Source organism: Anas acuta, chromosome 24 (assembly GCF_963932015.1).
Source record: "Anas acuta chromosome 24, bAnaAcu1.1, whole genome shotgun sequence".
Taxonomy (NCBI): Eukaryota; Metazoa; Chordata; class Aves; order Anseriformes; family Anatidae; genus Anas; species Anas acuta.
In genome coordinates this window covers 896,617-922,597 of record NC_089002.1, presented here as the reverse complement: position 1 = coordinate 922,597, position 25,981 = coordinate 896,617, and the positions used below count along the sequence as shown (strand labels likewise).

The 25,981-nt window shown below is 43.9% G+C and overlaps 1 protein-coding gene across 8 annotated transcripts; it reads left to right on the top strand.

Annotated features, from left to right (window-relative positions):
- Nucleotides 1-25,872, top strand: C24H6orf89 (chromosome 24 C6orf89 homolog). Of its 8 annotated transcripts, XM_068659998.1 has the most exons (10): nt 404-450; nt 2,317-2,408; nt 3,016-3,228; nt 5,529-5,736; nt 7,035-7,200; nt 18,060-18,214; nt 18,555-18,694; nt 19,962-20,109; nt 20,760-20,883; nt 21,304-25,872. In XM_068659998.1, exons 4-10 carry the CDS (start codon nt 5,548-5,550, stop codon nt 21,387-21,389), a joined length of 1,008 nt encoding a protein of 335 aa, XP_068516099.1. In that variant the 5' UTR covers nt 404-450; nt 2,317-2,408; nt 3,016-3,228; nt 5,529-5,547; the 3' UTR covers nt 21,390-25,872. The 8 variants fall into 8 exon arrangements, with proteins under 8 accessions (XP_068516096.1, XP_068516095.1, XP_068516098.1 ...); XM_068659997.1 differs by lacking the exon at nt 2,317-2,408 and having other exon boundaries at nt 379-450; XM_068660001.1 differs by lacking the exon at nt 3,016-3,228 and having other exon boundaries at nt 408-450.
- Nucleotides 25,873-25,981: the final 109 nt, after the last annotated feature.

The following is a 25,981-nucleotide window of genomic DNA, read 5'->3' as shown; positions in this document are numbered from 1 at the left end:
GCAAGGATTAGAGATGCGTGGGGTTGGAGGAGGGTATCGGGAGTGCTGCGACATCAGGTGCAGGAACGCAAATAGGGTGATTGGGGTGCCCGGGAGAGGTTGTTGGCGGTGGCGTGTCTCGGGGCGCTGTGGACGCCGGTGGGTGCTGGGAGGCTCTTTGGGGGTTCTCAGGGCGCTGGGGGGACCTCAGGGTGGTTTTGGTGTCAAGGGGCTGCTGGGTGGGTGGTCTCAGGGGGAACTGGGCCCCGGTGGGTGGTGGGGACTGTCTCGAGGGTGCTCAGGACAGTCCCAGGCTCTGACTAGCGCTGGGCGCCCGGGGCCGCCGGAGCTGCTCCCCGCGGCGGTGCTGGGCCGGGCCGGAAGCAGGAAGCAGCGGCGCGGCCCCTCGGCCCGCCCCCACCGCGGGCGGGAGGAGCCCGGAGCCGGGCGGCGGAGAGGGACGGCCGCCGGGTGAGGCAGGGGGCGGCAAGCGGGGTGGGCAGCGGGGTGCTGGGAGCTCTGGGGCGAGAGCCCAGCGCTGGGCGAGCGGGCCCTCAGCCCCCTCCGGTGGTCGTGGCCCGGGCAGGCCGGAGGGGGCTCCCCTGGGCCTGAGGCGCGAATGCGCCCCACCCCCGCCTCCGCGCTTCGGCTCCCGGCTGCGGGGATTGGGGTGATTTCTGCTTCTGTTTGTTTATTTGTTAAAACCTGGACGGAGGTTCTTAGAAATAAATAAGGGCGATACCACGTTACCGTGGCGGTGGGATGCAGGCTCCTTCCCGGAGAGGGCGGGGAACTTACAGGCCAGGGCTCGCCGCCGCCCCCTCCCCTTCTCCCCTGTACAGGGGGCAGCAGAAATGGTGTTAAAGCAGGTTAAAATTTTTCTCGTATATTGCTATTTCGGGTTTACCAGATGGCAGTAGCAATGCAAACTGCTGTTCCCATTTAAAGACTTCTCTAATAGCATTTCTTTCTAAATATTTGTCTTTTTAAAGCCTCAGTCCAAACGCTCCAGTGTACGTCATGGAGGCAGAGCATATTCTCTGCAAAGCCCTGTATAGAGTTTGCTGCTCGGACTGGGTGCCTGAATGGAAACCTTTCAGGACAAGATCTGCTGCTAATTCTGTTTGTGGATTGGCCAGCAGAGAGGGGCTGCTCATTCCTCTTGGGTTGGTGGAGTTCATAAAAAATAGCACTAACCATATGGGTTCTCTAGTTTAAAACGCCTGCCTCTGAGAGGTTGCTGTGTGGAAGGACTCATTGTGTAACAGCTAAGTGGATACAGTAGTCTCTTATTATTATTTTGTTAGTCTTATTGTGCTGATGGGAAGGAATATAATGTATTATTATTTTTAAAGCTATCTGTTCTCAAAGCAGTGTCTTAGGATAATGCCTTATTTCTTAGCTGAGAACATGGATTACTGTTGAATTTGTCAACAAACTATACAGGGTTTTTAAATGACCGCCTGTGACTTGCAGGCATTGTCCTCAAACATACTTGCTCAGAGCTGAATACAAATGTAGAGGTGGGGAGAACTAAAATGTGTCTCAGCGTTTTAGTATAGAAGGATGCTTCTGCTATTTGGAAAGGGGGAAACTGTCATGTCTGACAGCATTTCTGTAGGGATAATTGTTTTAAGTGGCTCAGGAGAGATTCTGCACACAGAGGAAGCTCACTGAATCTGTTGGAATTCAGCATGGGAGAGCTTCACAAGCAAAAAAAGCTTTGGCACATGGGAGTAAAAGAGGAAGCTAGGTAACCTTTCAGACCATTTAGCATACCAATTGTAGTGTCAAGGCAACCACTGTAATTCTAAAAGCTGGAAAAAAAAGAAGGATTTAATATCATGCAGATGTGCTGGCTCTTGCTTCTTTTATGAATTGGGGTATTACATAAATGAAAGAGTTAGTAAAGCAATGAATTGTTTTTATAGAACCAAATGCATGCCAGGTGCTTTACAGACCAGAAGAAAAGGTCCCTGCCTTGGAGAGCTTATGTTCCATAATAAGATGTTGATCAAACCTGCCTTGGAGTAGTTTTGCCAGCCCATGAAGCTGCTCGGGTAGTAAGATCTGGGACAAATATTTGCCTAGAATGCTAGGAAAGGTGGCAGAACAGGACCAGGAACTAATTAACCTGGCAGTGTAGTGCAACATGTTCTTCTTGCATGCTTGGTGTTTGATTTAAAATGTCAATTTGACTCTTTTGTTGTTTCTAGGGCTGAAATCAGATATAATGCAATTTATTTTAACTAATAAATTAATGTAACATCTGACATTAACTACTTGAGCTGGATGCCTAGGCAGTTGCTGACTAAACAAATATGGGTTGTTTTTCAGCCAGGTAATTTTCCTGATTCACCATGTGACCACATAGATGTGCAAAGAGCAGAACATGGACTTGATCTTGGGAGAGAGAAGTAGTTGCTGAAGTTAGTTGTAATACTGATTTTTTTTTCTTCCCCGCTCCTCCCCCAAAACTACACCTTACTATTGAAGAAAATCATTAGAAATGTCATTGCTTGAGTTCTGACTTCTAGAAGCCCAGGGTTTAGGAGGAGAACTGTCAGCCAGTACTTGAAAGGCAAAGCAGATTTCAAGTTTGGTTGCCAACAAGATGATCTTACTTCATGGTGTTATATATGGAGTGGTAATTCGTGTCGAGAAAATGGTTGACATTAATAAAAAAGGATGAGATTTGGGAATGTGGCCATGGGGGTTGGAAAACCCCGTGGTTGAGATAACATTAGACTCTTAACGATGAGGCCATCAGGAATATAAAAGAGTTTAGAGGGAACAAAGAAGGGTGATTCAGGAGACTCCACGCAGTCTCCGGTTTCTTGTTCTCCAGCTGGTCTCTTGTTCTCCAGCCATTAAGGCATGGATGTTTCTGGGTGTTTGCTGTTGTTGTTGCATTCAAAGTTGTTTGACCAATGAAAAGGTGTTTTGAAAAGAACTGCTGTGGGGAGAAGGGTATAAGAGGGGAGCCTGTCCTCAAGATAAAAAAGGCAACATGATTAAGTTACGTCTTCAATAAAGAAGCAGGAAAAAGAAGTGAAGAGGAACAGGCTGGCAGAATGGAGACCAGGATGGGAACAGGCACTTTGATTGCCTCATGAAGATAGGTTCGGCCAAACTCAGCAAACCGCTCAGAGAAGCTCGTACAGAAAGTCGCTGGAAATAGGCACACCGGAGCTGGAGAGAAGCTCAAGCTGAGAGAAGCGGACCCGTGCACATAACTGCCTCTCGCTGGTAAGCAGTTGCACATTATGGGGAATCATACATCCTTAGGAACAAAGGCTGTCCTGGTAACCTTACAGCTTATTCTCCTTATTAACAATCAGACAGTTTATGAGCCTGAAATATGGAACCAAACTGAGGTCAAGTTGTGGGACTCTGCAACTAAAAGCAACGAGGTTGCAGTGGGATTGCTCGGCACCTGGCGAGCTGTCTCTGAGGCCTTAAAGAGCCCTGTGGGACCACAGTCAGAAACGTGTGGTTTCCCAGATAGTGAGTGAGCTGTGGGCTCCTTTACTGATCCGACTGCTACGCCATGGGCACCTCTGCTGCTACAGCCATCGCAGGCCTTTGCTGTTATGCCCCCTGCTGACCTGGACGTGCCTTTTGACCCAGGCCTATTGGCCTTGAAAAGGAGATGGATCTGCTTTTCTTTGATCCGGGAAGAACGGGATACATAAGGCCTGAAGACCGAGTTGCTTGACAACTTAAAGCAAGACAATATTGTATAAAGGGAATGGAAAATGGAGACTTGTATGTAATCAAGAAAAGGAGTGGAAAATGGAGACTGTTGAGTCGTGAAACTTGGAGGATTGTTTGTTACCTTTTCTGATCGTACATATGTATAGGCATAGTTGCGTTTAGTATGTAAAGCTTAGAATGTTTGATGTTTGTTTGTGCGTGTCGGTGGAGTGTAGACTCCCTGCACACCCAGCACTGTTTCCTTGCCTTTTATACCTTTTAGAAATATTTGTTTTATAAATATTACAAAATTCAGATTGAGTTGAGACCTCATTAATAACAATGGTATATGCATACGTACATTTATGGCTGATTTGTCCCGTGTCTGCAGCCAGGATGGGTTACAGCAAAGCCAATCTAAGTTTAAATAACATATTGCTCAGTGCTTGTCAGCTTGTTCTCAAGTGAGCAAAATGGACCTGTGTTTTTAAAATGCAGAAAGTACTGTGAGGCACATGCAGAGAAAACCTGTGTGAAGTTAGGTGATTATTGCAGTACAGCAACAGACTTAGCAGGGCAAGGTGTTGCACTGGGTGAAGCAGCACACTGGATTTGTGAGCTGTTACTGATGTCAGGTAGTACATAAAACAAAAGGGGGTTGGGGGCCTGATTTCCATTTTCAGCTGTGAGCTGGGTATATTGGTCAAGCTCCTTGAGTTTCTCTCTGATGGTTCTCAGCCTGTGCTTTCAGGGCAATGCATTGCTAAACTGTGACTCTCCAGGAGAAGTGTTGGTTTGATCTAGGTTCGAGTCTTCCCATCTCAGAAACTAGAGGCAAAGCAAGACCTCAAAGATACTCTTATTACATCAGCAGTGTTTTGTCAAGGCTAAATGTCTGGAACAATGGGATTCTCACACTACCTGCTATTTCCTTGTTCTGCTATTTCTTTGTATCTTTTCTTCAGCCCTATCTGCTGCTCTTGATATTGTAAGGCTCATCCTTTGTGGCAGGCAGGAGGAGTGGTAGCAGAACCACTTTTTTTGTGTTTTAATGTTGATTGCTCATAGGTGTGTTCTTACAGGCTTCCCTGTTGAAATTTCACGATGGAAAGTAATTTGCTATCAAATGCCATTTTGTCTCTGTCCTGAGTTCACAATGCAGTTCTTACTGCAGTTTTAGTTACATTGCATTTAAGAATGACCTGAAGGCAACCTTTCAGAAGAATGCAAGAGTTTTCTTTTTGCCTGCAGACTGTGCTGCTATCTTGTAACTGTTACTCAATAATCAGTTGGCCTGGACATTAGGTTGCAAAAATTTAAACAAATTGTAAACTGTTGAACTTTGCCCTGCACATGCTGCTCATTTCCCTGTTCTGTACTTAGTTGCTGACAGGGGATTTAATGAAAAGAAATCTACGTTAAAATAAGTGACTACAGTTACAGTGCAGGAGAGCTTTGCTTGGCTACTGTGTGTGATGATCAACTTTCTGTTGCTGGCATTCATACTTGGTGAACAACACTTTATGGGACAGATTCATTTGGAACAGATGAATAAATGAACTTTCAGTGATTTCTGGGAAGTTTTGTTCATTTACATAATGTGAATCTTTTCCTGTTTTTTTCCTGTTTTCAGGAAAATTTACATATTCTTTTGTTCCTTTGGAGGTACTGGACTACCAGAGATTATTAAGATTGCAGTTAATGTTGTGTCTTTGTCAGTGAATGGGCTTGCTCCAGAGAAACCTTCCTTCTTGTCTAGACATTCTGGTGTTCCTGAGATCTCTTTTCACATGCTGGTGTTGAACTGGATGACTGGGTTATGTTTTCTGTTAATGTATCGAATCTTTCCATAGGGATTTTTCATTGGAGGCCATGGAGCTTTCAGCCACTGACCTCAGCATCTATGACAAGCTATCAGAGACAATTGATCTAGTGAGACAGACTGGCCACCAGTGTGGGATGTCAGAAAAAGCTATTGAGAAATTCATCAAGCAGCTCTTGGAAAGAAATGAACCCCAAAGGGGACCTCCACGCTACCCTATCTTAGTGGCTGTCTACAAGGTAAGGTGTCTTATGCATGTAGATCTGAATTTCTCCTTTGGCACCTGAGCCTTTTGTTTCCCATTGTGTTTTCCTGATTAATTTTTCAGAGTCCTTTATTCAAAAAACTGTTAAGTGTAGCTTCCTTCCTTCGTTCGTTCCTTCCTTCCTTCCTTCCTTCCTTCCTTCCTGAATTTGATCTGAAAAAAGAAGACAGATGACCAAGATTTGGAATTGCTTATATGAATTGAAAGTTGAATATGTCAATGCCCCCCTTTGCTTAAATTATTGAAGAACAAAGCCTTTGGATTTTTATTTTTTTTTCAGGCATTGATTCCAAGTGTCAGCACACATAGTGGAAAGGAAGGAGATTCTTAAAGTTCAGGGTTGACTAATGAAAACATCCATATTCTGTTTCTGACCCTGTCATGAGCTTCTACCTATCTTTATTCTCCTTCTAGTCAATAAAATGAATCAACTGCCATGGTGCTTGATGACAGAAAAATGTTTTGAGGACCATAGTTAGAAGATGTTGTAAAAAGTGTTACAAAGTGGGTGAAAGGATTCCATTCTCTTAGGTAGCTTGGAGATATTACAAGTATGTAAAGCTTCCTATTGACATAATATTCCATAGTGTTTTAGTGTTGTCTTTGAAAAATCATCACAGTAGTTTCTATTTAGAAAAAAATCCATCCCTTCTGTCTTCCCTCTATCATATAAAAGATGTAAAAATGAGTCAGGAGAACAAGAAACTGGAATTTTGAACTTTCAACTTTTGTTCTTGTTTTTGCTGTTGATTCTTTCTGACTTTGGCCGGGTGGGGGGGAATGCATAATGTCATCTCCTTAAGGCTTATTTGAGGTTCTGTTACGAGGGAGGGAGCTGGCACCAGCGCTGCCAAAGTGTTTCAAGGCTTGGCGGATGTTTACAAAAGGCTTTGTAAACTTTGTGTAAGAGGCATGGTGGAAGTGCAAGCTTTTATTTGGTTAGGTGGGAGGAATCAAAACCATCTGTAGATCATTCTTGCTCTGGTGCTGGATTATTCACGGTGCTAAAATAAATGAATGAAGTTGCATGGGTCTGATTTGAAGGCTGCTTTACTTCATCTTTGGAACTGCCCTAACAGTGAAACTGGGTGACAACTCCCTGTGTATGTAAATAGAATTGCAGTTGAATGAGGAGCCACAGTGAAAAATTTGAGTGTTCATCTTACAGTGCACAGCCACAGTCCTTTGATAACAGCCAGAAGGTGTGTCATGTTCTGAAAATGCATCAGGTCACTGCAATATAATTAATTACATGGCTGTTTTCTCTCACAGGGCCTGCTCATGCTGGGATTGGTTTTGCTAACTGTTTACTTCGTGATCCAGCCATACAGCCTGCTGCCACCTGAAGCTCCGCTCTCCAGAGCCCATTCCTGGGGCTCCCTCATCGGTCACCTCCGACTGCTGTCTCTGCCTATTGCTAAGAAGTACATGCTCGAGAGTAAGGAAATGATTTTTCTGCTGTAACATAACCCTAGAAAGAAATACCAAGTTAAATACCAGCCATGCGAATCACTTGAGTGTCTCCTTAGACACCAAATAGCAAATGCGGTATTGACATGGCACCATGGTTTTCTCTTCCCCTACCACTGTACTTAAAAACAGCATCCTGAATTCTAGCTAGGGTACATTCCCTTCTATTCACTGGTGCTGAGGCATATTTTCTCTTAAATTCATCATTTTCTTCTTGCACTCTTTTCCTTGCTTTTAACACGTTTTTATCTTCCACAAGGGTTCTCCTTTCTCTAAAAATCTTTGCAGTTCTGGGAACTGTAGTGTGATAGCTATGCTGGATAAATGTCAACTTTCTTTCTGAGTAAGCATGCAAAAACAGTTTGTCTTCATATTTGTGAACAGCATGTAGAAACCTCAGCACGTGACCTAGGTTTAAGGAAAAGTGTTTTTTACCAAGTGGCATACTGGTAAAGAACTGTGGGCTTGCGAGCCTACAGTGCTTATAGCAGTTAAAGTAATGTTAAGCGTAATGTGTGTAAGGAAGCTAGATAATTTCGTAATGAGATGGTCCCATCATGGAAAAGGAACATGACAGATATTACTAGTCTGGCATAATAGAAACAGAAAGTATGAACGTTTCTCATTCTCAGTTAATCATTTCAATTGACTTAAGCTGGCAAGTGGTATAAGCATGGGCTCTGCCTCTCTGATAAAATACAAAGACTGTGAATTATTTTGAGCAGGGATGTGGCACAAAGTTGATGGTCTGTTGGCTCACTGTAAAAACAAACTCTAGTGTCCATGCTCTTGGGTGGCTTATATTTAACTTCCGCAGCTCATTGTGTTGTGGGATTCTGTTATAGTTCTGACCTACCTGCTGTAGCTAAAAAGGGTTCCCTGAAATGCCAGCACCATTCTGCATTTTCTGCGTCTCTCTCTCTCTCTTCTGCTGACGTGTGATTTCTGTTGATTTGAGTTTGCATGGGTTGGTCAGGGTATCCCCCATTGTTCATTTCCTTATTCATTAGAATCTCTCACAGGGAAGAAAAAACAAAGGTGAAGAGATGGCTCTTATAACCACTTGACATGAGTTGACATGGCTCGGGTAACTTTGATCTAGCCTCAGAGAAAGAAACTGAGTTAGAGTCTGACTATTTGAATGACAGAGTATAGCACCCAGGCTGAACCTCATCTGGATTCCTGTGGAGATCCCTCATGTCCTGGCTTCTTAGAGGGCAGCTGTGGCTACCAGGCCTTTCCTAGTGCTGGCCCAGCAGTGCTTGTGTCACACTGCTCTCTGCTGGATGGAGTGTGGTAAAATCATTAATGAGGGATAGACAAAGGGAATGGCATGGGGCTGGGCTGGGTCGTCTCCATCTCTCTCTCACTACTTCCTTTTGCACAATGTAATGTTTTTCCCTTTCTTTTGGCCTTACGGTCTCTTGAAGGGAGGGGGTAATGCTACCATTTGTTCATTGACAAGAATGTGAGGATAGGAGGTCTTGTAAGCAGGTCTAGCATTTTTCATTTGCAAATAAGACACCATGCAGAGTCTGCACAGCAGAAGAAAAACACTAGCCAAGGGACTCAACATACTTACTCGTCTTCCGTTCTTGTGTATATACCTGCTGGATTAATTTTTTGAGGGGGCTGAGGATGAAACTTGAAGTTTCCTGGGCTCAGACACCAGTTCAAATCCAGCCTGGGCTATTTGTGTTGAACACCACCTGTTTGCAGTTTGGAGACTATATTGGCCCACCAGCAATGCTGGCAGAATTCCCCTGTCCACATTGCTTTGATGAAGCCTGGCCACAGGGTCTATGGGTGGCTTGTTTTACTTCCTCTGGAGCAGGCAGGGGCAGCCTGCCTGTGTGGGGCTGCAGTCTGGGGTTATGCTGTACCTCCTGGGCCTGTTCTGGAAGCGTAGATTTTGGGCAAGTCTACAGGATTGCAGGTTGGAGCATCTTCCATGGCTAGATGTGGCCTGAGCAGTCAGGTTTATGGGGCAGGTTTGGATGCCTAGTTTCTCCAAGTGACAGAGCCCCAAACTAGGGTGGTGGAGGGGCTTTGAGAGAAGCAGGGATACAGGGTGCTGCTCTTCTCTCCCTCCAATTCAGCGTGGCCTGCTTTCCTCCTAACCCTTATTCTAGTCCCTTGTACCCCAGGAACTGTGCTGTGGATGAGAAAGGCTGCCTGTCTGCCTTTGGATGTGGGAGGACCTTTGAGCTGTTACAACAAAGACAAGGTGAAGAGCAGTGCACACAAAGCTGCGACTATTGCATTAGGTTTGTAGGATTAGGTCCAAAGTAAATTTCCTCTTTGCCTGTCTTTCTGTTCTGTTGCTTTCTTGCTTTCTCCTCTGTATGAATTCACATATTAAAATTAATGTTACCAGTCTTTGTGTCTTCAAAGGTGACTCTTAGATTCTTGGGTTTGGCGCCTGTGCTTCTTTTTAAGCTGTTTTCCCAGGGCTGGGAACCAAGGTCCCTTTGGATGGGGAAAAGTTCTACGGAAATGTGGTTTGCATTTGTTCTTCCTGTGCTTGTGTTTACGCAGAGCTTGTGAAAACCTCAGTGCTGGGTCATGCTGCTTGCTCTGGGAAGGATGAACGCCTCTCATCGTGTGGGCATGTTTCTTTTAGCTGGATAACTTGGCACTTCATGTTGTACAGCTCCCCATGAAGGTTGCAGATTTGCAGACCTCGGGCTCAGTCTGTTGCATGCAACACAGATAATTTTGGTTGGGCCTGTGGGTTAGCACAAAACTTCCTAGGAGAGAAAGTAGAGCCTGTATAATCTGGATTATACAGATAATAATCTGTATATAATCTGTATAATAATGCTGAGGCAGGGGAAGTTTAGGCTTGACATCAGGAGGGGGTTCTTCACAGAGAGAGTGGTTGCACACTGGAACAGGCTCCCCAGGGAAGTGGTCACTGCACCGAGCCTGACTGAATTTAAGAAGAGATTGGACTGTGCACTTAGTCACATGGTCTGAACTTGGGTAGACCTGTGCGGTGTCAAGAGTTGGACTTGATGATCCTTAAGGGTCCCTTCCAACTCAGGATATTCTATGATTCTATGATTCTATGGATTCATTTCTATTTTCCTAATAGGCTGGGATGGACAAGTCACTCCCTCTGTGTTTCTGTTCTATGCCTGCAAAATAAGGCTACGAGTATTTCCATCTCCCCTGCAAATGTTAGGAGGAAAGATAATGAGAGTGGAGCTCTTGGAGCATATATTAATATGAGGCAAATGAAAAGGGATTTTCTTTCTTTAACAGAAGTTTTAAAATCATAATGGGGAACATTCTACATATTTATTAGTGGTTCTTCCTTTTGTGACAGTATGACATCTTTATAGCTTTGTTGATATCTAAATGTTAATTTTGATGTCACGTTGGTAACTGTTCCCTGCCAACCACACAGAGCATTGATGAGGATTTATGTTTCTCTTGCATTAACTCATATGTCTGCCTATGATAAGTACAGTAAGTCCTTGCAGCTCAAAAACCTCCACAATGCATGTTGGTCAATGATGAATGAACTGGCTCTCATCCAACAACTTGACAATTCATATGCTGATAATAACCCCTGTAATAACCTGAAGGAAAATCCAGTTTGCTTCAATAATGAGGCCCAAACTTTACCAAATACACAGCTCAAAATCAACTGGGTCAGTAGCTGCTCAGCACCCCAAAAATCATATGCAAGCACACACACCTATAAAAGTGATCCTGTATAAGTTACCCCCAGTTCAGAGAAGAGTTGTGTTAAAAGCTCCCTTCTGTATAGACCAGAATGGCTAAAAAACATTTTATTGTTTTTTATACAGAACCTATTTTAGAGAAATGAATCCTGTTGGAGGAGTTGTGTTTAAGCAACACCTTGTAAATGGCATGTCACTGTCACATCCTGGGGCCTGTGATGTGCCTCTGGGAGCTATTTGTGGGGATGGGTCACAGCAGTCTGGGTTACTGGAGCTGTTCAGCTGGGAGAAGACTGCAGCCTCTGCCTCTTGTCTGGCCACCTTCAATTTAGCTTGAGGCTTGCCTTGGCGCCTGGCCAGGCTCCGGCTTCTTTTTGCAGTTAACCTTTTGCAGGCAGCCTGTGATGGGCCAGCTGCTGCCAGATTTCTTTCTGTTTCCCTGAAATATGTTTATCCTTGGCTCAGTTCTGTGCAGAAAGGGAGCATCCAGTGTGCCTTTTTTTTTCACCTGAGGGGGTACATTCTGCTTCCTGAGCTCCCTGTGGGCTAAGCATCTTAGTATTCAGACTGTTTTTCCTAGCAGGTTTTGCAGCCCATGCTGCATCTGACCTGCTGGTTTCACTGATGTACGAGCCCAAGGAACATGGATCTTCTCTGAATTAAAGGTTTGAACAAGAAAGCTGCTTGGGGCATAACTCAAGGTCTGATTTCCAACTTCTTGCTCATTTTAGTGGTCTAATCACTAACTGACCTTTTTTCCTGCCTCCAGCATAGCCTTCCCCTCTTGCTTACAATGGATATTGGTTTTTTTCCTAAACCTAATGCATTTTGGCCTATTCAAGCTGTTTTGCTATTCTGTTTTTACATACTCTCATGTTCCCACTTCAGGGGCTTGACCATTTTGAGGTGTGACATGGGTTGCAGACAGGGCTCCCTCCCATCCCCATGCAGCTACTAATTTATCTGATTTGTGCGTATGTGTAAACAACCCTTAATAATGTAACCTGAGACTGGCCAACAGACACCTGTGTCGGCTCATTCAAAGGGGGGAAAAAAAAGGCTGATATTGCAGTGTAGGTTGGTGCCAAACAGTTTTCAAATACTGCTTTACTTTGGTCTTCATTCAGCCAGTGGACTGTTTACTGTTAGCAAATCCAAATAAACTAGCTTAAAATAATTGTGGTAATCCAGAACTTTAAAAAACTCTTCGTTTTATATTTGGATGTCCCCAGAAATCTCGTTTACTCATTTGCAGAGCAAGTGAATTCTCATTTTGGTTTGCTTCCCTGGAGTGATTGTGCCGTATATGACCTCTTGCAGAGGCAGAGCTCTGCAGAGTAACAGAGCTCTGGTTTGCACTAGTGATATGGGCATGTCAGACCTCTTGCAGACTCAAGTCACTGTCAGGCAAGTGGAAGAATCTGAGAGGGATTTGCTTCAAATGCATGCTGTTCCTCCAAGCCACATTGCTCATCTAGACACTGCCAGAGCAGCACAGGCTGCCTTCTAAGGCATGTAACCAGAGGTGCAGGTGGACTTTGGAGGATTTTCTGACAGCTTAATGCCTACCTTCAGTTATGCAGATTTGTCCTGGAAGTAATGCTCTTTTGTCCCAGTGGTCTGAGAGTTTCTCTTGGGCTAGGCTGAACAGACTTGATTTCACAATGTCTTGTTGGATCAAGGTCATTTTTGTGCTTTGCTAGAGATTGACTAATCATCCTTTGGTTGTTTGACCAGCCGTTACCCATTAGTGAAATGAGTGAGAAGTTACATGAGCTGTTGACTTTTTACCCAGAACAAAAATAAGTGTTTATTGATGGGCTTACTTGTAGCTGTTATTTTGTTGCTAGCTTTTCCTACAAATGCTCTGAAACCAAATGGGAGGTACTTCTACTGGTATAAATGCGTTAAGAAAAATCAGAGCTACAGACATGTTCAATATGAAAAAGAGGTGAGGATCTTGTGCGGAACAGAAGCTCTGCATGGTGTATTATTAAAAACCCACTGTGCTGCCTTCCTTAATCAGAACTTCCACACTGTAATTAATAAGCACTTCTGACTGTTGCTTTCTGACTTACTCAGGAACCTGTTGGTTTAGCCTGAATTTGTCTTGACGTGTAATCATGAATTGATATCTTTGAATAATCATGAATTTGTAATCATGAATTGATGGCTGAGTTTTTAAAACAGTTTTATCTTTACATAAAGTCCGGGAAAGGAGGCACAACGATAAGTTTATAGTATATCTGCTACAATGGTATAGCTCAACAGCATGCAAACTATTTACTTGAGAAGTGTAGTGTCTGTAAGTCTGCAGTGGTCCCAAAGCAACAAGAGGCTAGTCGTATCTCAGGTGCAAGGATGACCTGGCCTGCAATATTCTTTGGCTGTCAAAGCAATAACAGTACATTATGAGCTGCAACTTCACTTTAAGGTTAAGGGCTAGACCTTGCAAATCCATGTCCTAAAAATAATAGAAAGCAGCATGGTAAAATCCAGCATCTGGAAGCTAGATATATTCAAATGGAGGAAGAGCTGCAGCTTTTCTGTGGTGGTAGTAATTGGAAATCAGAGCACTGAGGATCTCATGGGCCCTACATCACTTGGAATTTTACAAGTGGGACCGAGTGTCTTTTAAAAAGCTCTGCCCTGTGTCAGCTGTAAGAACTAGCTTGTGATTGGGCCTTAGCTACAGAAATGAATGGAGGAGTTATCTTACTGGCTGTCGGGTGCGTATCCGTAAAGGGCCAAAGTATGGTCAAAGCAGAAGGTAGATTGAGGTCTTAACCTCTTCCTTTCTAAGGGTCTTTTCAGATCCACATTGAAAATCCCTTGATTTTGACAAATGTGAGGAAACATGGCAAATGTGGAGATCAGCATCTTCTCATTGTTGCATCTAGCACATAGGAATAAGACTGTGGTTGAAGTGCAGCGTCATCAATGAGGCAGTGGGCCAGGCCCAGGTGAGTCCACCCCCATCCTGAGCCTACCTTTCAGTTCTCCAATGTTAGTCATGCTTTTTCTGAACCCTTAGGCTTGCCTGCTCACCCACCCTGCTTACAGGTATAGTTCTTGATGGTATGTTGAACCCTGTGAGGGGTGGTCCGAATTAGTTGTGGTTAATGGAATATTTGCAGCCATATAGTACGGTCAAGCCATACAGTAGACCTACAATAAAGGATAGAGAAATGTCTTGTGACTGTTCAGTGTATAGACAGGTGTATAGTCTTTTTTTGAGAGTCCTGAATTAATTCCATGCTTGTTAAAATTGTTCATATATTCCTGGAACTGGTTTCTAGCAAATTACGTTGCAGGACTAGGGAAGAGTGTCAGGCTCAGAAAGATGAATTGAGGATTTGGAACCAACCTTTGCAGGTTGTGGAGCTGCTTAGTGCATTAGACAGTCCTCTGGGAAGCTTTCTTTTGTAGGTGATGGTGGCAGAAGATCTAGGGTGGCTGCAAATTCTTGGGAGAGGCCCCCATCCCCTGGAACAGATTTTCCTGTGCAAATTTAGCTGTCACCTGCCTAGTAGAGAATTCTTCAGCCTTGCAGTCCTGAGTGCTGTGAAGCAAACCAGCTTATTGGAGAGCCAGCAAGCTGCTTCTGCACCTGCAATTCTGCAATTTTGTTTCCAGCACTTTGTTGGGGTCAGGAAGAGCCATTGACTTCCTGTGTCATGCTGGAGCAAAAGGTTTCCCTGCTAGATGGCTTCACTCTGAACTTGTTGCACTGCCATCAGACTGATACTTCCCCCTCTATATGGTCTGTTAAGAGACCTGGCCCTTCTCCTGGTCTCACATCAATGTGGGCAAGTTTCTGTAAGTTTTACTGCTTCACTGCAGTGGGTAAAAGCAGGGCTGGGTCTTCTCAGTAAACTCTTAGCCTCCCATCTGACTGTACACGCCTAGCATCTCTGGGGCTGTGTGCACACACCCCTCTGTAGGTCTGAGGACAGCCAAGAAGCTTGGGAGATCCTCTGTGAAAATGGCCAAATAGGGTGGGGTGCTCATTTTAAACTAATTGTAAATTGAAAATTATTTCCCTACACAATGGAAAGTACAGCTATAAACTCCTGCCAGCATTACTCAGAGATGCATTTTAAGGAAAGCTGTCATCTCTTCGTTTGTGCTACGTTAGAAGCTGGAAGTCCTCAGCCCTGGTTCTGCTAGGAGCTATCCAAACACAAGGGAGAAGACATATTTTGTTCTGTAGAGCTAATTAAGTATAAAAGGAAGCGTTAAGTGAGTGTGATCAACAGAGAACAAGTTCTGTGTAACGAAGTGAAGGCTGCTCCTCAAAGAGGGGTGAGAAAGCACAGGCGTGTAGGAGAGGTTCATTGGGTCTGGCCCACACTTCCGTCACGTAATGAATAGTTGTATGTGTCAGTACTACAGCTGCTTTCCTGCAGTCAAACTCCACAGGGATAATTGCACACGCCCAACAATTTAACATTTGAATGTGAGTGGATAGAGCCATCGTGTGACAGTTGCACGTGATGGTTGCATTGAGATGAAGAGTGCATCTTTCTTTTCAATATCCAAGCAAGCTATGCATGCGCACAGTGTGCATGACTTAAACCAAAATAATCCTCAGGGTGTCTGGGCAGGGTGGTAATGTAAAAGGAATGCAGTGAGTGTAATCAAAAGAGAGAATAAGCATCCTTGGTAAAACTCCTGCTCTGGTCCCCAGTGTGCAGTTGCATGCCCTCTGCTCTTTGTGCAGTCTCACCTCCCTCCATCCCTGGGAAGTGCAGGCCCTTCTCGCTGCCTGTACTTGTCATGCCAGTCACATACATGCTAGTGCACAGACTAACACCCTCAACAATAAATCTAAAAGATCAATTACAAAAAAAAAATAAAAAAAATCCCACAGTCTCACTTGTGGCGTTTGAAATGTGTCTCAACTGTGCTCTGCCTGGGTTATTCATAGGGAAAAGAAATAACCTCCTGAATCAAGTAATTGAGAATGCAAATATACCAGCCTAGCTCAAAAGAGAAATCAATCTCTATACCGTCAAAGCTGATTAGTATCCAGTTATGGGATACTGTCCTGAGCCCAGAGAGAAAATTTAGGGACAACTGGGCTTAACACTGTAGGATGAACTTTCTAAATTTTGCACAGAAAGAAATTATAGTAATGTTGCTCTCTGTATCATGACAGACCATAAGATATTTTTTCTTGTTCTCTTCATGGTGACTGCCCCTCCTCTGGAGAGATCTTTCAGCCTTTTGTTTCCCATTGCTGACCAGCAGTTTTTCATGAGTTGAGTTTTTTTTGTTGTAAAATTGAAGTTTTCTACAGCCTGTGGAACAAAGATTTTCTTTTTTCTCTTGTGAACAGGGAGGGAAAATGCATTGGAGCAGTTTCTCATGGGAGTGGGACTTCTGCTTGCGATAGGGATTTTCTTTGTTTTGCCTTTTTACCCCTTTCCTCAAAAACAGGGATGCTTTTTCCAGAAAGACTAGGAATTATGTCCTGATCCCTTTCAGTCCATATACCAGCAATAGGTGTGGCATTTGTGAGTTGATTGGGATCTGTTTTGCTTTTTTCCTCTGAATATATCCAATCTGCTCTTTGTTGTTATGTCCTGATGAACCTAAAACCCTCTATAATGTTACTATTTGTACGTTGCAGATGTCAGAGGGGAAAAATTAAGCAAATGCTTTCCTGTTAAGTGGTGTTCATCGGTTATAACCCATGAGCAGCAGGAGCGTCAGTGTGGCTGGAAACCATGACCATAGTAACACAAAGGCTGCAAGCCTGAAGAGCTGCTGTGTATAATGGTTTCCCAACTATTTTTCATACAGGCATCACTGTCTCTTCTCTCTCTTCTTTCCCATTCACCCCATTTCCCAAATGGGTGGCCTGCACAAATGCCCAGGAGACCCGAGCTGTTTTGACATTTGCTGGCTCTGGACAGGACAGATGAGTCTGTTATGAGGGTAGATTTATGGATGTCTCATGTGAGGTGTGGCCAGGGCCTTGGGTTCCTAACCCACCCTGACAGATCAGGTGTTTGGTTGGGTTTGTTGCCACTGCCCAAGTTAAACATCTTCCCATAGGATTAAAGCTGTTACTTCCATTAAATCAGAGCCAAGTCCTTTTAGTCTGGTGGCTGCAGGTGCCTTAACATAGAAATACATGGGATATTCAGGATTGTCTTCTCTTGTCCTGTTTGTTCAGTGCAGGAACAAGTCAATTCTGTTACTGTTTGCTTACTCTTCTGTGCTGGGAGAGCTGCAAGTTGGAGGAGGGAGGTAGGATATAGGCATCAAATAATAGTTTCATGTGAAAAATTATATTTTTGAAGTAGTAGATATATGCAATGTTCACTGTAGTCCTGTTTAGCTGATGGTGGTGTAACAATGATTTCTGGAACTTAAAACGGATATAGATGTGGTTCAGGAGGAAGGTGGGGGGACTGTGTATCAAGTTAATAAGCTACATATATTGCAAAGTTTTTCCTCATGTTGGGACTTTTCTCCTCAGTTTATCTTCAAGTCAATGCAAGAGATGAAGGAATAATATATCATCACCACATCTTGGTGAAAACCCACATTTCCCAGCATCCTCTGCATATCGGGGACTGGGCAAACTTTGCCCAGGACAGAGTCTTTGTAAGTTAATGCAGGTAGAAAAGCAGGGTTTCAGGAATGTCTTAGCAGGGCTCATGGCATCAGTACTAACCACATTAGAGTTACTATTTTCAACTTGGAGATACTTTTTTTCTTAAAGTAATTTTGTCTTCTGGATGTCTCACTTGTAAATGCTCTTTGGATTGCACTATTGCTTGTGGAGTTGTTTCAACTTCATTGCGCTGTATACGGTGGTTGCCTTCCTCATGTTGATAGCGAAAGGGTAACTTGGCCTGTATGCCTTATATATACAGAGAAGTGGAGTTAATAGACAGCTCTCCCATTTCTCCAAACCATGAGCCAATTCTCCAACATCTTCAAACTGTGCTGGAAATGTTCCCTACCCCAGTGAAGCTTGCTTTTTTGAGTAACTTGCATCCATTGGAAGCTATAAGTAATCTCAGTGTTTCATGTTAGGGATAATGAATTTATGTTTGAGTCTGTCTCCTTTCCATTTTGTTTTTGGTTTATTAAACACATTTCTCTTATTTCCTTTAAGAATGCCAGGACTGGTGGACAGCAGGTTGTAGACAAAACACTTCTACGCTGCCTGCATGTTGCACAGCATGTTCTTCTGTGAAAAGCCTTCAGATTGTGACAGACTTTGGAGAACTATCAGAAGAACTCCAGAGGTCTCAGCCTTTTCTAATCAAGGTAATGTCTTGATTCATAAGGCTGGATGCTTAGTCCAAGCTCTTGAATAGCACCAGCTGAAGAACGCTGCCATGTATTTTCAACCACAAACTCAAATTGTTTATACAGGTGGAACATATATCTAAGAATACATCTAGCCCCATTTAAAAAATATTGGGGGTGGAAAGCTCTCTGCAACCTTAGCAAGTTGTTCCTCTGAGTAATTATCACTGTGGTTGAAAATTTAGCAATCTATGGCTGTTACTCTTGGATGTTCTTCAGTGGGATGGAAATGAGAGAGGGGAGAAACTCCAGGTGCGCAACTTTTTTTTTGTTTTGTTGTTGTTCTGTGTTGTTTAAGACAGGACAGCATCTCTCTTATGAAGAACTAAAGCACTTTCAGTCCCAGCATCCAGAACTGGCAGAGGTTGTAATAGAAGAAAATTCATCTGAACTGTGGAGCTGCCTCCCGAGACAGAGCTTCCCATTTTTCTTTCCCTGGTGAGTCAAAGATAAAGGATGTGATGGATGTATATATCCTGTCTTCAGGGGTACCCACGCTTTGCCTCTGTGTGTTAGCAGGAGCTTGTAAGTTGCACTTTTACTGGAGTGAAGAGGAAAAGGTGTGGGTTATAGGTGCTGTCCACCTGCTGACACTGACTGGATCCAAGCAGAATACTTGTGCACTAAAAATGGAATGTTACACATTGGGACTTCATGTGTTGCTCCCCTTTCAAGACAAAAATATCCTAGTGACTGCTCAGTCCTATTCTTTAGGCCGTATATTAATCATCTGGGCTGTGGTCTGTGGCAACCGGTTTACGTTTCTGGTAACCTCTGGAAAATTTTCCACTCTTAATATCAACTGAGAAAAGGTACCATGACTTTTGCAAAACACTGAGAAGTACCAGAACACTAATGGATCCTGTAATTTGTATTTGGTCTCATTCAGGAAAAACAGCCTGGCCTAATCCTGGACCTCTGTTAACTGTGGTACAGCTTTTAGAGTGACTACAAGACATTTGAACAATTCAGAACTCTCTAAGGTTGTGAAGCAACCCTGTATGTTAGCAAAGTCTTTTCATGTGGATAAGAAGTAACATGGGAAGGTGCCACAGTGGAGCAGACTGCTCCTTTGCTCATACGAACGTGCCAGGTAGTGTCCTGTTTGGTTTGTGCAGACAGACTTGGAGTATAACAGTATTAATCATGTCAAGCCACTTTACAGAACAGTAAAAATAACAGACCCAACCCTGCCTTTTCCAGCTGTATTGCCCGGCCTAGAGAATATGCTTAGACATGCCACCTCCACCATCACCCCCACTACCTTGCCATGTGGTCTCAGTTATGGTTGCATACAATGCCACCTCTCTGCATTTTTGTAATTATTGGCTCTGATTGACAATTTGGATCATTTTGAGGGAAGGAGAGGAGGAAAATTCTTAGGTATCTAAGGCAATGTGTTTGTTCCTTGTTTATATGGGCCTGCAGCAGGTACTAAAAGTATATGAAGGAGCGCAGGTTCATCAGCTGAAAAGTCCAATATTGCTCTTAGGAGTGATGTTTGTGCTCTTTTAGCTTCTCTAGTCTCTGCCTCAGTCTCCCCCTCCAAAAAGGGGGAGTGTATCAGCCTCCATGTTTATCAAGCATTGATCTTAGTGAACAATTTTGATCTTGGATGTAGACTTAAATATAAGCATTGTCATAATGTGATCTTTCTCTAATACGGGTTGTTTTATTTATATATTTACATGTTTTATTTATACAGGTTGGATTTTTTATTTTTTAGGAGCAAATCTGTAGATAGAACTCAGATTCTGCAGGAATTTTTCCCCACTTCCTCTTCATTGTCTTTCCACAAGACAGTGTCCCTAGAGACTTGCTTCCTCATACGCCATCCAGATTTGGGGAATAAGGTGAGAAATTCATCCCTATCACATTATTTCCCTGTCTGTGAGTTGTCATCCATAAGCTTCACACATTTAGGGGTTTTGCAGGACATTTTCAGTGGATGCAGAGTTGTAGCGGTTCTTTCCATCCCTGTGTAATATGGCATCTCAGAGTTGCTGTACCATTCAGGAGGAGGAAGGAGGTGTGTTGTGTATAGCTTTGTGCTGCTAGTACACTGTGTCCATCTCCCTTGGCAGTTAGAAATACCCATGGGATGTCCCAGCTCCACTCAAATTTATGTCCTGGCCTTGCTCTATAGTGGTGAAGGGATGGACTTTGTATGTGCAATGGGGCACAATTCATTTGAGAAGTGCTTTTTTGGAGCAATTCCTGGCAATAAGTTTCATCTATTCTGAGATACCTGCCATGGAGGCACATCACTGAAATGGGTTCTTCTAGCCTGATCTCCTCCTTTGTTTTCATGTGAGGTTTTGTGGGTGTGGAGGGCCTGCATTGTCTTGGAGAGTTTTGCCGTGATCTATTGGTAGTTGGGGGGAGCAGCAAACCTGTGATTTGTGCTGTCTTGCCTTGTTTCAGGGCAGTGATTGTCTCTTGATTAGACAGACCCAAGAAAAGGGTCTGTCAAGGCTTCTGAAATATTCTGCTCTCATCCTAGAGCTACAGCTTGCATGGCCTCTTTGCTGTTGGAAGCGGACAGCTCACTCTGACTGTTGTACCTCTGGACAAGTGCAGAGAACACTGTGAGATGTTCAAGGTGGAGCTGGAAGCTGGAGATTTGGGTGAGTATCTGCACTGTAGTATGCAGGGTCTGTGAGATCCGTTAAAGCCAGGAGACTTCTTCCAGCTGGATCTGTCATAACTGACACCTGAGAAGGTGATGTGTGCCATTACCACCTCTGAACTCGTGTGCCTTCAGTGTTTGCAGCAAGATATGAATGTGATTATTCTGAATGTGGGAATTCATGTCCTGGAACACAAACAACTGGATACTGTGAGATGCTGAATGGGTAGTTGGGGTTACTCAGAGATGCCTAACACTGGGCAGCTGGGGTTAAGCAAGACTGTGCTCTGTGAGGTGTTACAAACCCAGTGTGGCACAGAGGGCAGGCTCTTCACAAAGAGTGTCTGCATACCCCCACCACTTTGTGGGAAATGTGAGCAATGATTAGGCATTGATTCATCTAATGTGTCTTCCAAAGGTTATGCCAGCACAGATTACTGGATGATGAGCTTCATGGCCAAAGGGACAGAGCCGGCGGTTGTTTGTTATGGAGCTGCTAGCTAAGGACAGTGGGTGGGAAAACAACTACTTCCAGGACAAGAAGATTTTCAGCTGTGAAGCCAAGGCAACATCTTGAAAGCGATAGACCTGGGGCAACTGTGGCAGGCAGCTTTGCCACCTTGCATGTTTACAGTGTTAAAAAATGACTGTTTTCCTGATCCTTTGCCCTTCCTCAGATGTATTTTGGGAGAAGCTCAAGCTATTCATGACCTTCCCTGTCCCCTCAGGTAAGCCTTGGGCTGGCAGCAAAGGCATTTTCCAGGAGCAACAGAGGGATGTCTCAGGATGAGATTCACCTTTGTGGATTATGGCACTTCTGAATCTTTGTGGGAGGAGGTTAGGAGTGGAGGGGTCTGTGTGACATTTCTGTATACGTTCCTCCTGGGGAGGAAGCCTGAAGCCTGTGTTGGCAGGCCAGCTCTATAAAGGGAATTGGTATGTCCCACATCTGCTCCATCTCTCCATCACGCTCATGGCTGTGTGCCTCAACAGTGTGCCCTGCAAAGCCAACCTTAGCTCTGTGCTTCAGGGCTGACATGAGCCTCCCAACCGAGTGGCAGGGACACTCACCCACAGCATTGTTCTTGTACCAAATTAATCTGTTCAGGGCTCTTTGTGTCTTGTGATCGCTCTTCTACTGTTCTCTATCAGCAAATTGTAATTGAGTCAAATAGTAACTGTGCTTTTTTTCCCCCCCCCACTTCCTTTCCTATAAAAACACCGATGCAAGTTTTGGTGGTCATGGTGCCAGGAGTGCAGTAGTTCTGGATGGAGGTGGAGCTGGGTGCAAAGAAGCTTTTTATAAGTTCATGTTGTGATTGTGCACCTAAGATACTGGGGTTGCATGACTGTTTTCATATATATTCTGTTGGGAGAAGTACTGCCTGTGTTCCTGACTTGGGGTACCTGCAGGAGCACCAGAACATCTCCTTGTCACTGTCTTTTTTGTACCAACTTCTTCCAGATCTGATACATTGTCTTCAGAATGAATTTTGATTTTTTCCTGAGTTCCTTCCAAGCTGCCTTTGCATGCTTCCTGTTGCTTGAGCACTGCATTATCCAGTATCCTGAGAGACTTGGTTTCAGTGTTTGCGGACTGTGGATGCTGCAGTCCCTTCCAAGTTTGATCCTTTGGGTCTGTTCCTGCTGTTGAAGATCATTTACAGATGTGTAAAGCTGAACTCATAGGCCAGGGCTGGGGTTCAGGACATACTCTCACACTTGTTACTATGAAATTGGAATGGGTTTTGTTTGAAAGCAAGCTAACTCTGTTCTTAGAAGCAAGAACCTTTTTCTCTGTAAATAGTTTAAGTACACTTAAAATGACCAATTGGAAAAATGTCTACCCAGCCTTTGCTTTTGAGCAAAAGCAGGTGAATGGGAGCAAACGTCTTACTAATCATATTAAGGACTGACAAAAGCTGCCAAATTGGATGACCATGTCTGGCTCCTTAAGAAAGATAAGGCAGAGGACAGTCCAGATCACTCCAAAGAGTTTAGCCTGGGAGAGTTTAGTCTGCATTACAAATATTTCTATGCGTAACACTTGTTTTTTTCCTGTGAGCTAATGAGAGCAACCTCAGCACCTGTGTCAGTGTGTTTGGTCCTTGACACTGAACTGACATACATCAGATATAGTAGAACTAAAGAGGGAGAGACTGAGTCAGAACAGAAGACGACATTTAATTTGTAGCAAAGCTGTCAAAGGGAACTGAATTAATAAGAGTTATGTTAGTATTGTTAATGCTTGGAGTGTGTTTTGGACTTGTGACACTACATACAGTCCTGTACATGCCAAGACACACACACCACCCCTCTTGCTCTTCTTAAAGCCTGGGTCTTAGTTAATGGAAATTTGGGAATTCAGTGATGGCAGAATCATCAGAGGGCCCACATTAGTGACTGTTGCTATTTGCACTTTGGCACTTCTCAAGTCAAAGACTGACAAGGTTACTTCACCTCTTACTGTTTTTTTACCTGATCCATTTTGTTGGGTTGGAGTTGTATACGGGAAGAACCTGCTTGGACCTTTTGTTGCAGAGATTGCAGGTGGTTTGGTGATGCTGTTACTTCTAAGTGTCCTTGAATGAAACTTGTAAAAGAGCTGCAGAGACAATTCTCAAGTGTCTGTGAAATGCCTACTTTTTGGGAGTCATACTTAAGTCATTGTGGCTGTCTGGCTCCTTTGAGAAATAGCAGAGAAAATGGATCTATTTACAGCTGCTGTTTAGGTTGAGGGTCGGAGGGGCGCTAGAGCAGAATTGTGCCTGATTAGCAAAGGTGCTTTTAGATATTGCTTCTCCCCTCCTCAGTGTGTTACAGCTGGTTGGACTGATGATGGTGAATCTGGACTGTCAGCTTTCGAAGTGCACTTTATGGTGTCTTCATAAGTTTCCAAATCTGTGTCTAGGTGATATATTGCATATGTCCCAACCTTACTCCCTTTGGAGTTTACATCATTTGTTTTTAAACTTCCAGTATATTTTCTCTTCTTCTTCCAAGGACTGTAAGGAATTGGCTGCTACACTGAAACAGGACGGCAATTATTTGCTGATAAAGAGCTGATTTTGGCCATAGCTGCTGTCAAGCATGGAGCCTCAATCTATAGTGCAGCATCTTGAGTAGCTCCTGTAATCAACTGCCAGAAAGGTTATGCTAATGCCTTCTGCATTGTGACATGGGTAAGGAAAAAAAAGGAGGTTTTGGCATCTTGGTCAAGTGGCCATCTTCCTCATCAGCGGCTTCAGCTTCACACAACCTTACCAAAGGCTGTGGCCTCCCTAGGGAATTCGGCAATTCCTAATGAGCTGCTCAGTCTGGAGTAGAACTGCAGTAGAATGTGTCCATTTTCTCAGCTATCGAGACATTGTAGCAACGAACATGATCTGGATGAGTCACAGAGGGTGTGTCTCCCAACACAGTCTCCCTTGCCACTAGCTTCACTTTGGCACTTGTATATCCAAGTGTGTGTGCTGTTTTGCATAATACTCCCCTTTACTGGCCAGCTCAGAGGAGTGCCCGGTAAATATGTGCATCCTCATTTTAAAAATCTATTCAAATGCTTCAGAGCGCTTTATGTCTAAGCTGGGAGAGGGATGTCTGCACACCTGAAATCCCACAGACTGCAAAGGTGCTCTGAAATCACACTAGTGAGGCCCTGAAACTGGTGCTACCGAAGAACCTAGTGGGTGGAGATGTGTAGGGGTCATTCTTCTGCTTGTCAAGATAGAGAGATGGGCTGCCACCCTGGACTGTGCCACATCTGGATTGTGTTTTAAAGATAGTTTCCAAAAGCAGGGGTCATTGACCTTTGCTCTCACTCAGCCCTGAACTCAGGGTAATTGAAAGGAGGAGAAAGGAGTACTGTTTTCTTCAGTAACAGGAAATCAGTATCCCCTGTGGGGGGCAAGCTGCCAGTTTCTGTTGATTCCTTTCTGTCTTTCTTCCTCTCCCCATTGGCATTGTGCACACACATTCCTCTGGGGCAGCTCTGCAGATCCCAGCCCCAAACTCCCTTTGCAATGTTCTGGAGAGCTTTCTACGGTCAAGTTTCCTGTGTATCCTGGGCCGTTAACTTCTCCTGCTAGTCTTCTTGTTTTAATAGTCTGTCAGGGAAGCTGGTTTTACTGCAAGGAACAGGGCTGGATAAAAGCACCTCCCTTCTCTTCTGGCTTGGCCTCCCTGACTTTCCAGCAGCAAGCCTTGCACGCCTTTCTCAGCAGTCCTGCTCACAGCATGGGAACTCCCTTAGTGAGATGAGGTGGAGAGTGGTAAAGCACGTTCCTCGAGGTGTGAATGCCAGCATCTCAGCAACGTGATGCTCCTGCTCGCACCAGTAATGCTGCTCTGGAGAGTGAAGTCTACAGGATCTGTCCAATCGTGGGCTCAGTGGTCCAGGTTCTCTGGCTCCCACTTGGTTCCCTTGGGAGCCACAGAGCTGAGCACTTTCTGAGGCCAGATCATTTTGGTGGGCCTTGCAGTGGGTGTGCAGAGAACTTCTACTTCTGGGAAACCTTTCTCCTCTTCCTAAACTTTATATGTAGAGTTATATATTCTTGTCTTCAGGAAACTACTTCTCATAAAGGATATATTTAATGTCCTGCTGAGTTAAACAAGGGAGATGCTGGTCTTCCCCTTTCCTTTGAAGATTCAAACAAATGACAGGTGATTTATTTTTAGAATTCTCTCTCTCTCTGTGGGGAGAGGAGTCATGTTATAAAGGCTCAGGGGTGCCGGGAAGTAAAGCTATATATGCGTAAAGACTGTTTCAATGCTGTACACTATAAATTCAGTGGTGGATAAAAAATAAAAAGAATGTAAATATGCAATTAATGCAGAATTTTATGGATTGTTGTAATTTAATATATTGCAAACTTTGTAAATACTTGGGAAAAGCCTGTAAAGTGTGTAAATAAATGAGATTTGTATGTAGAGAAGAAGAATAAAAAGTTTTTACTTTTTGCAATTAAATGGAAGTGTTAATGAACCTTTTCCCTCTTCTGATTTTTGTCATGTTGCGTGTCAGCTGTTGAGGGGTTATTTAACCTCTTTTAGGGCACTTTGTGGAAATGTCATTTTAACTTAAAAGTTGGAAC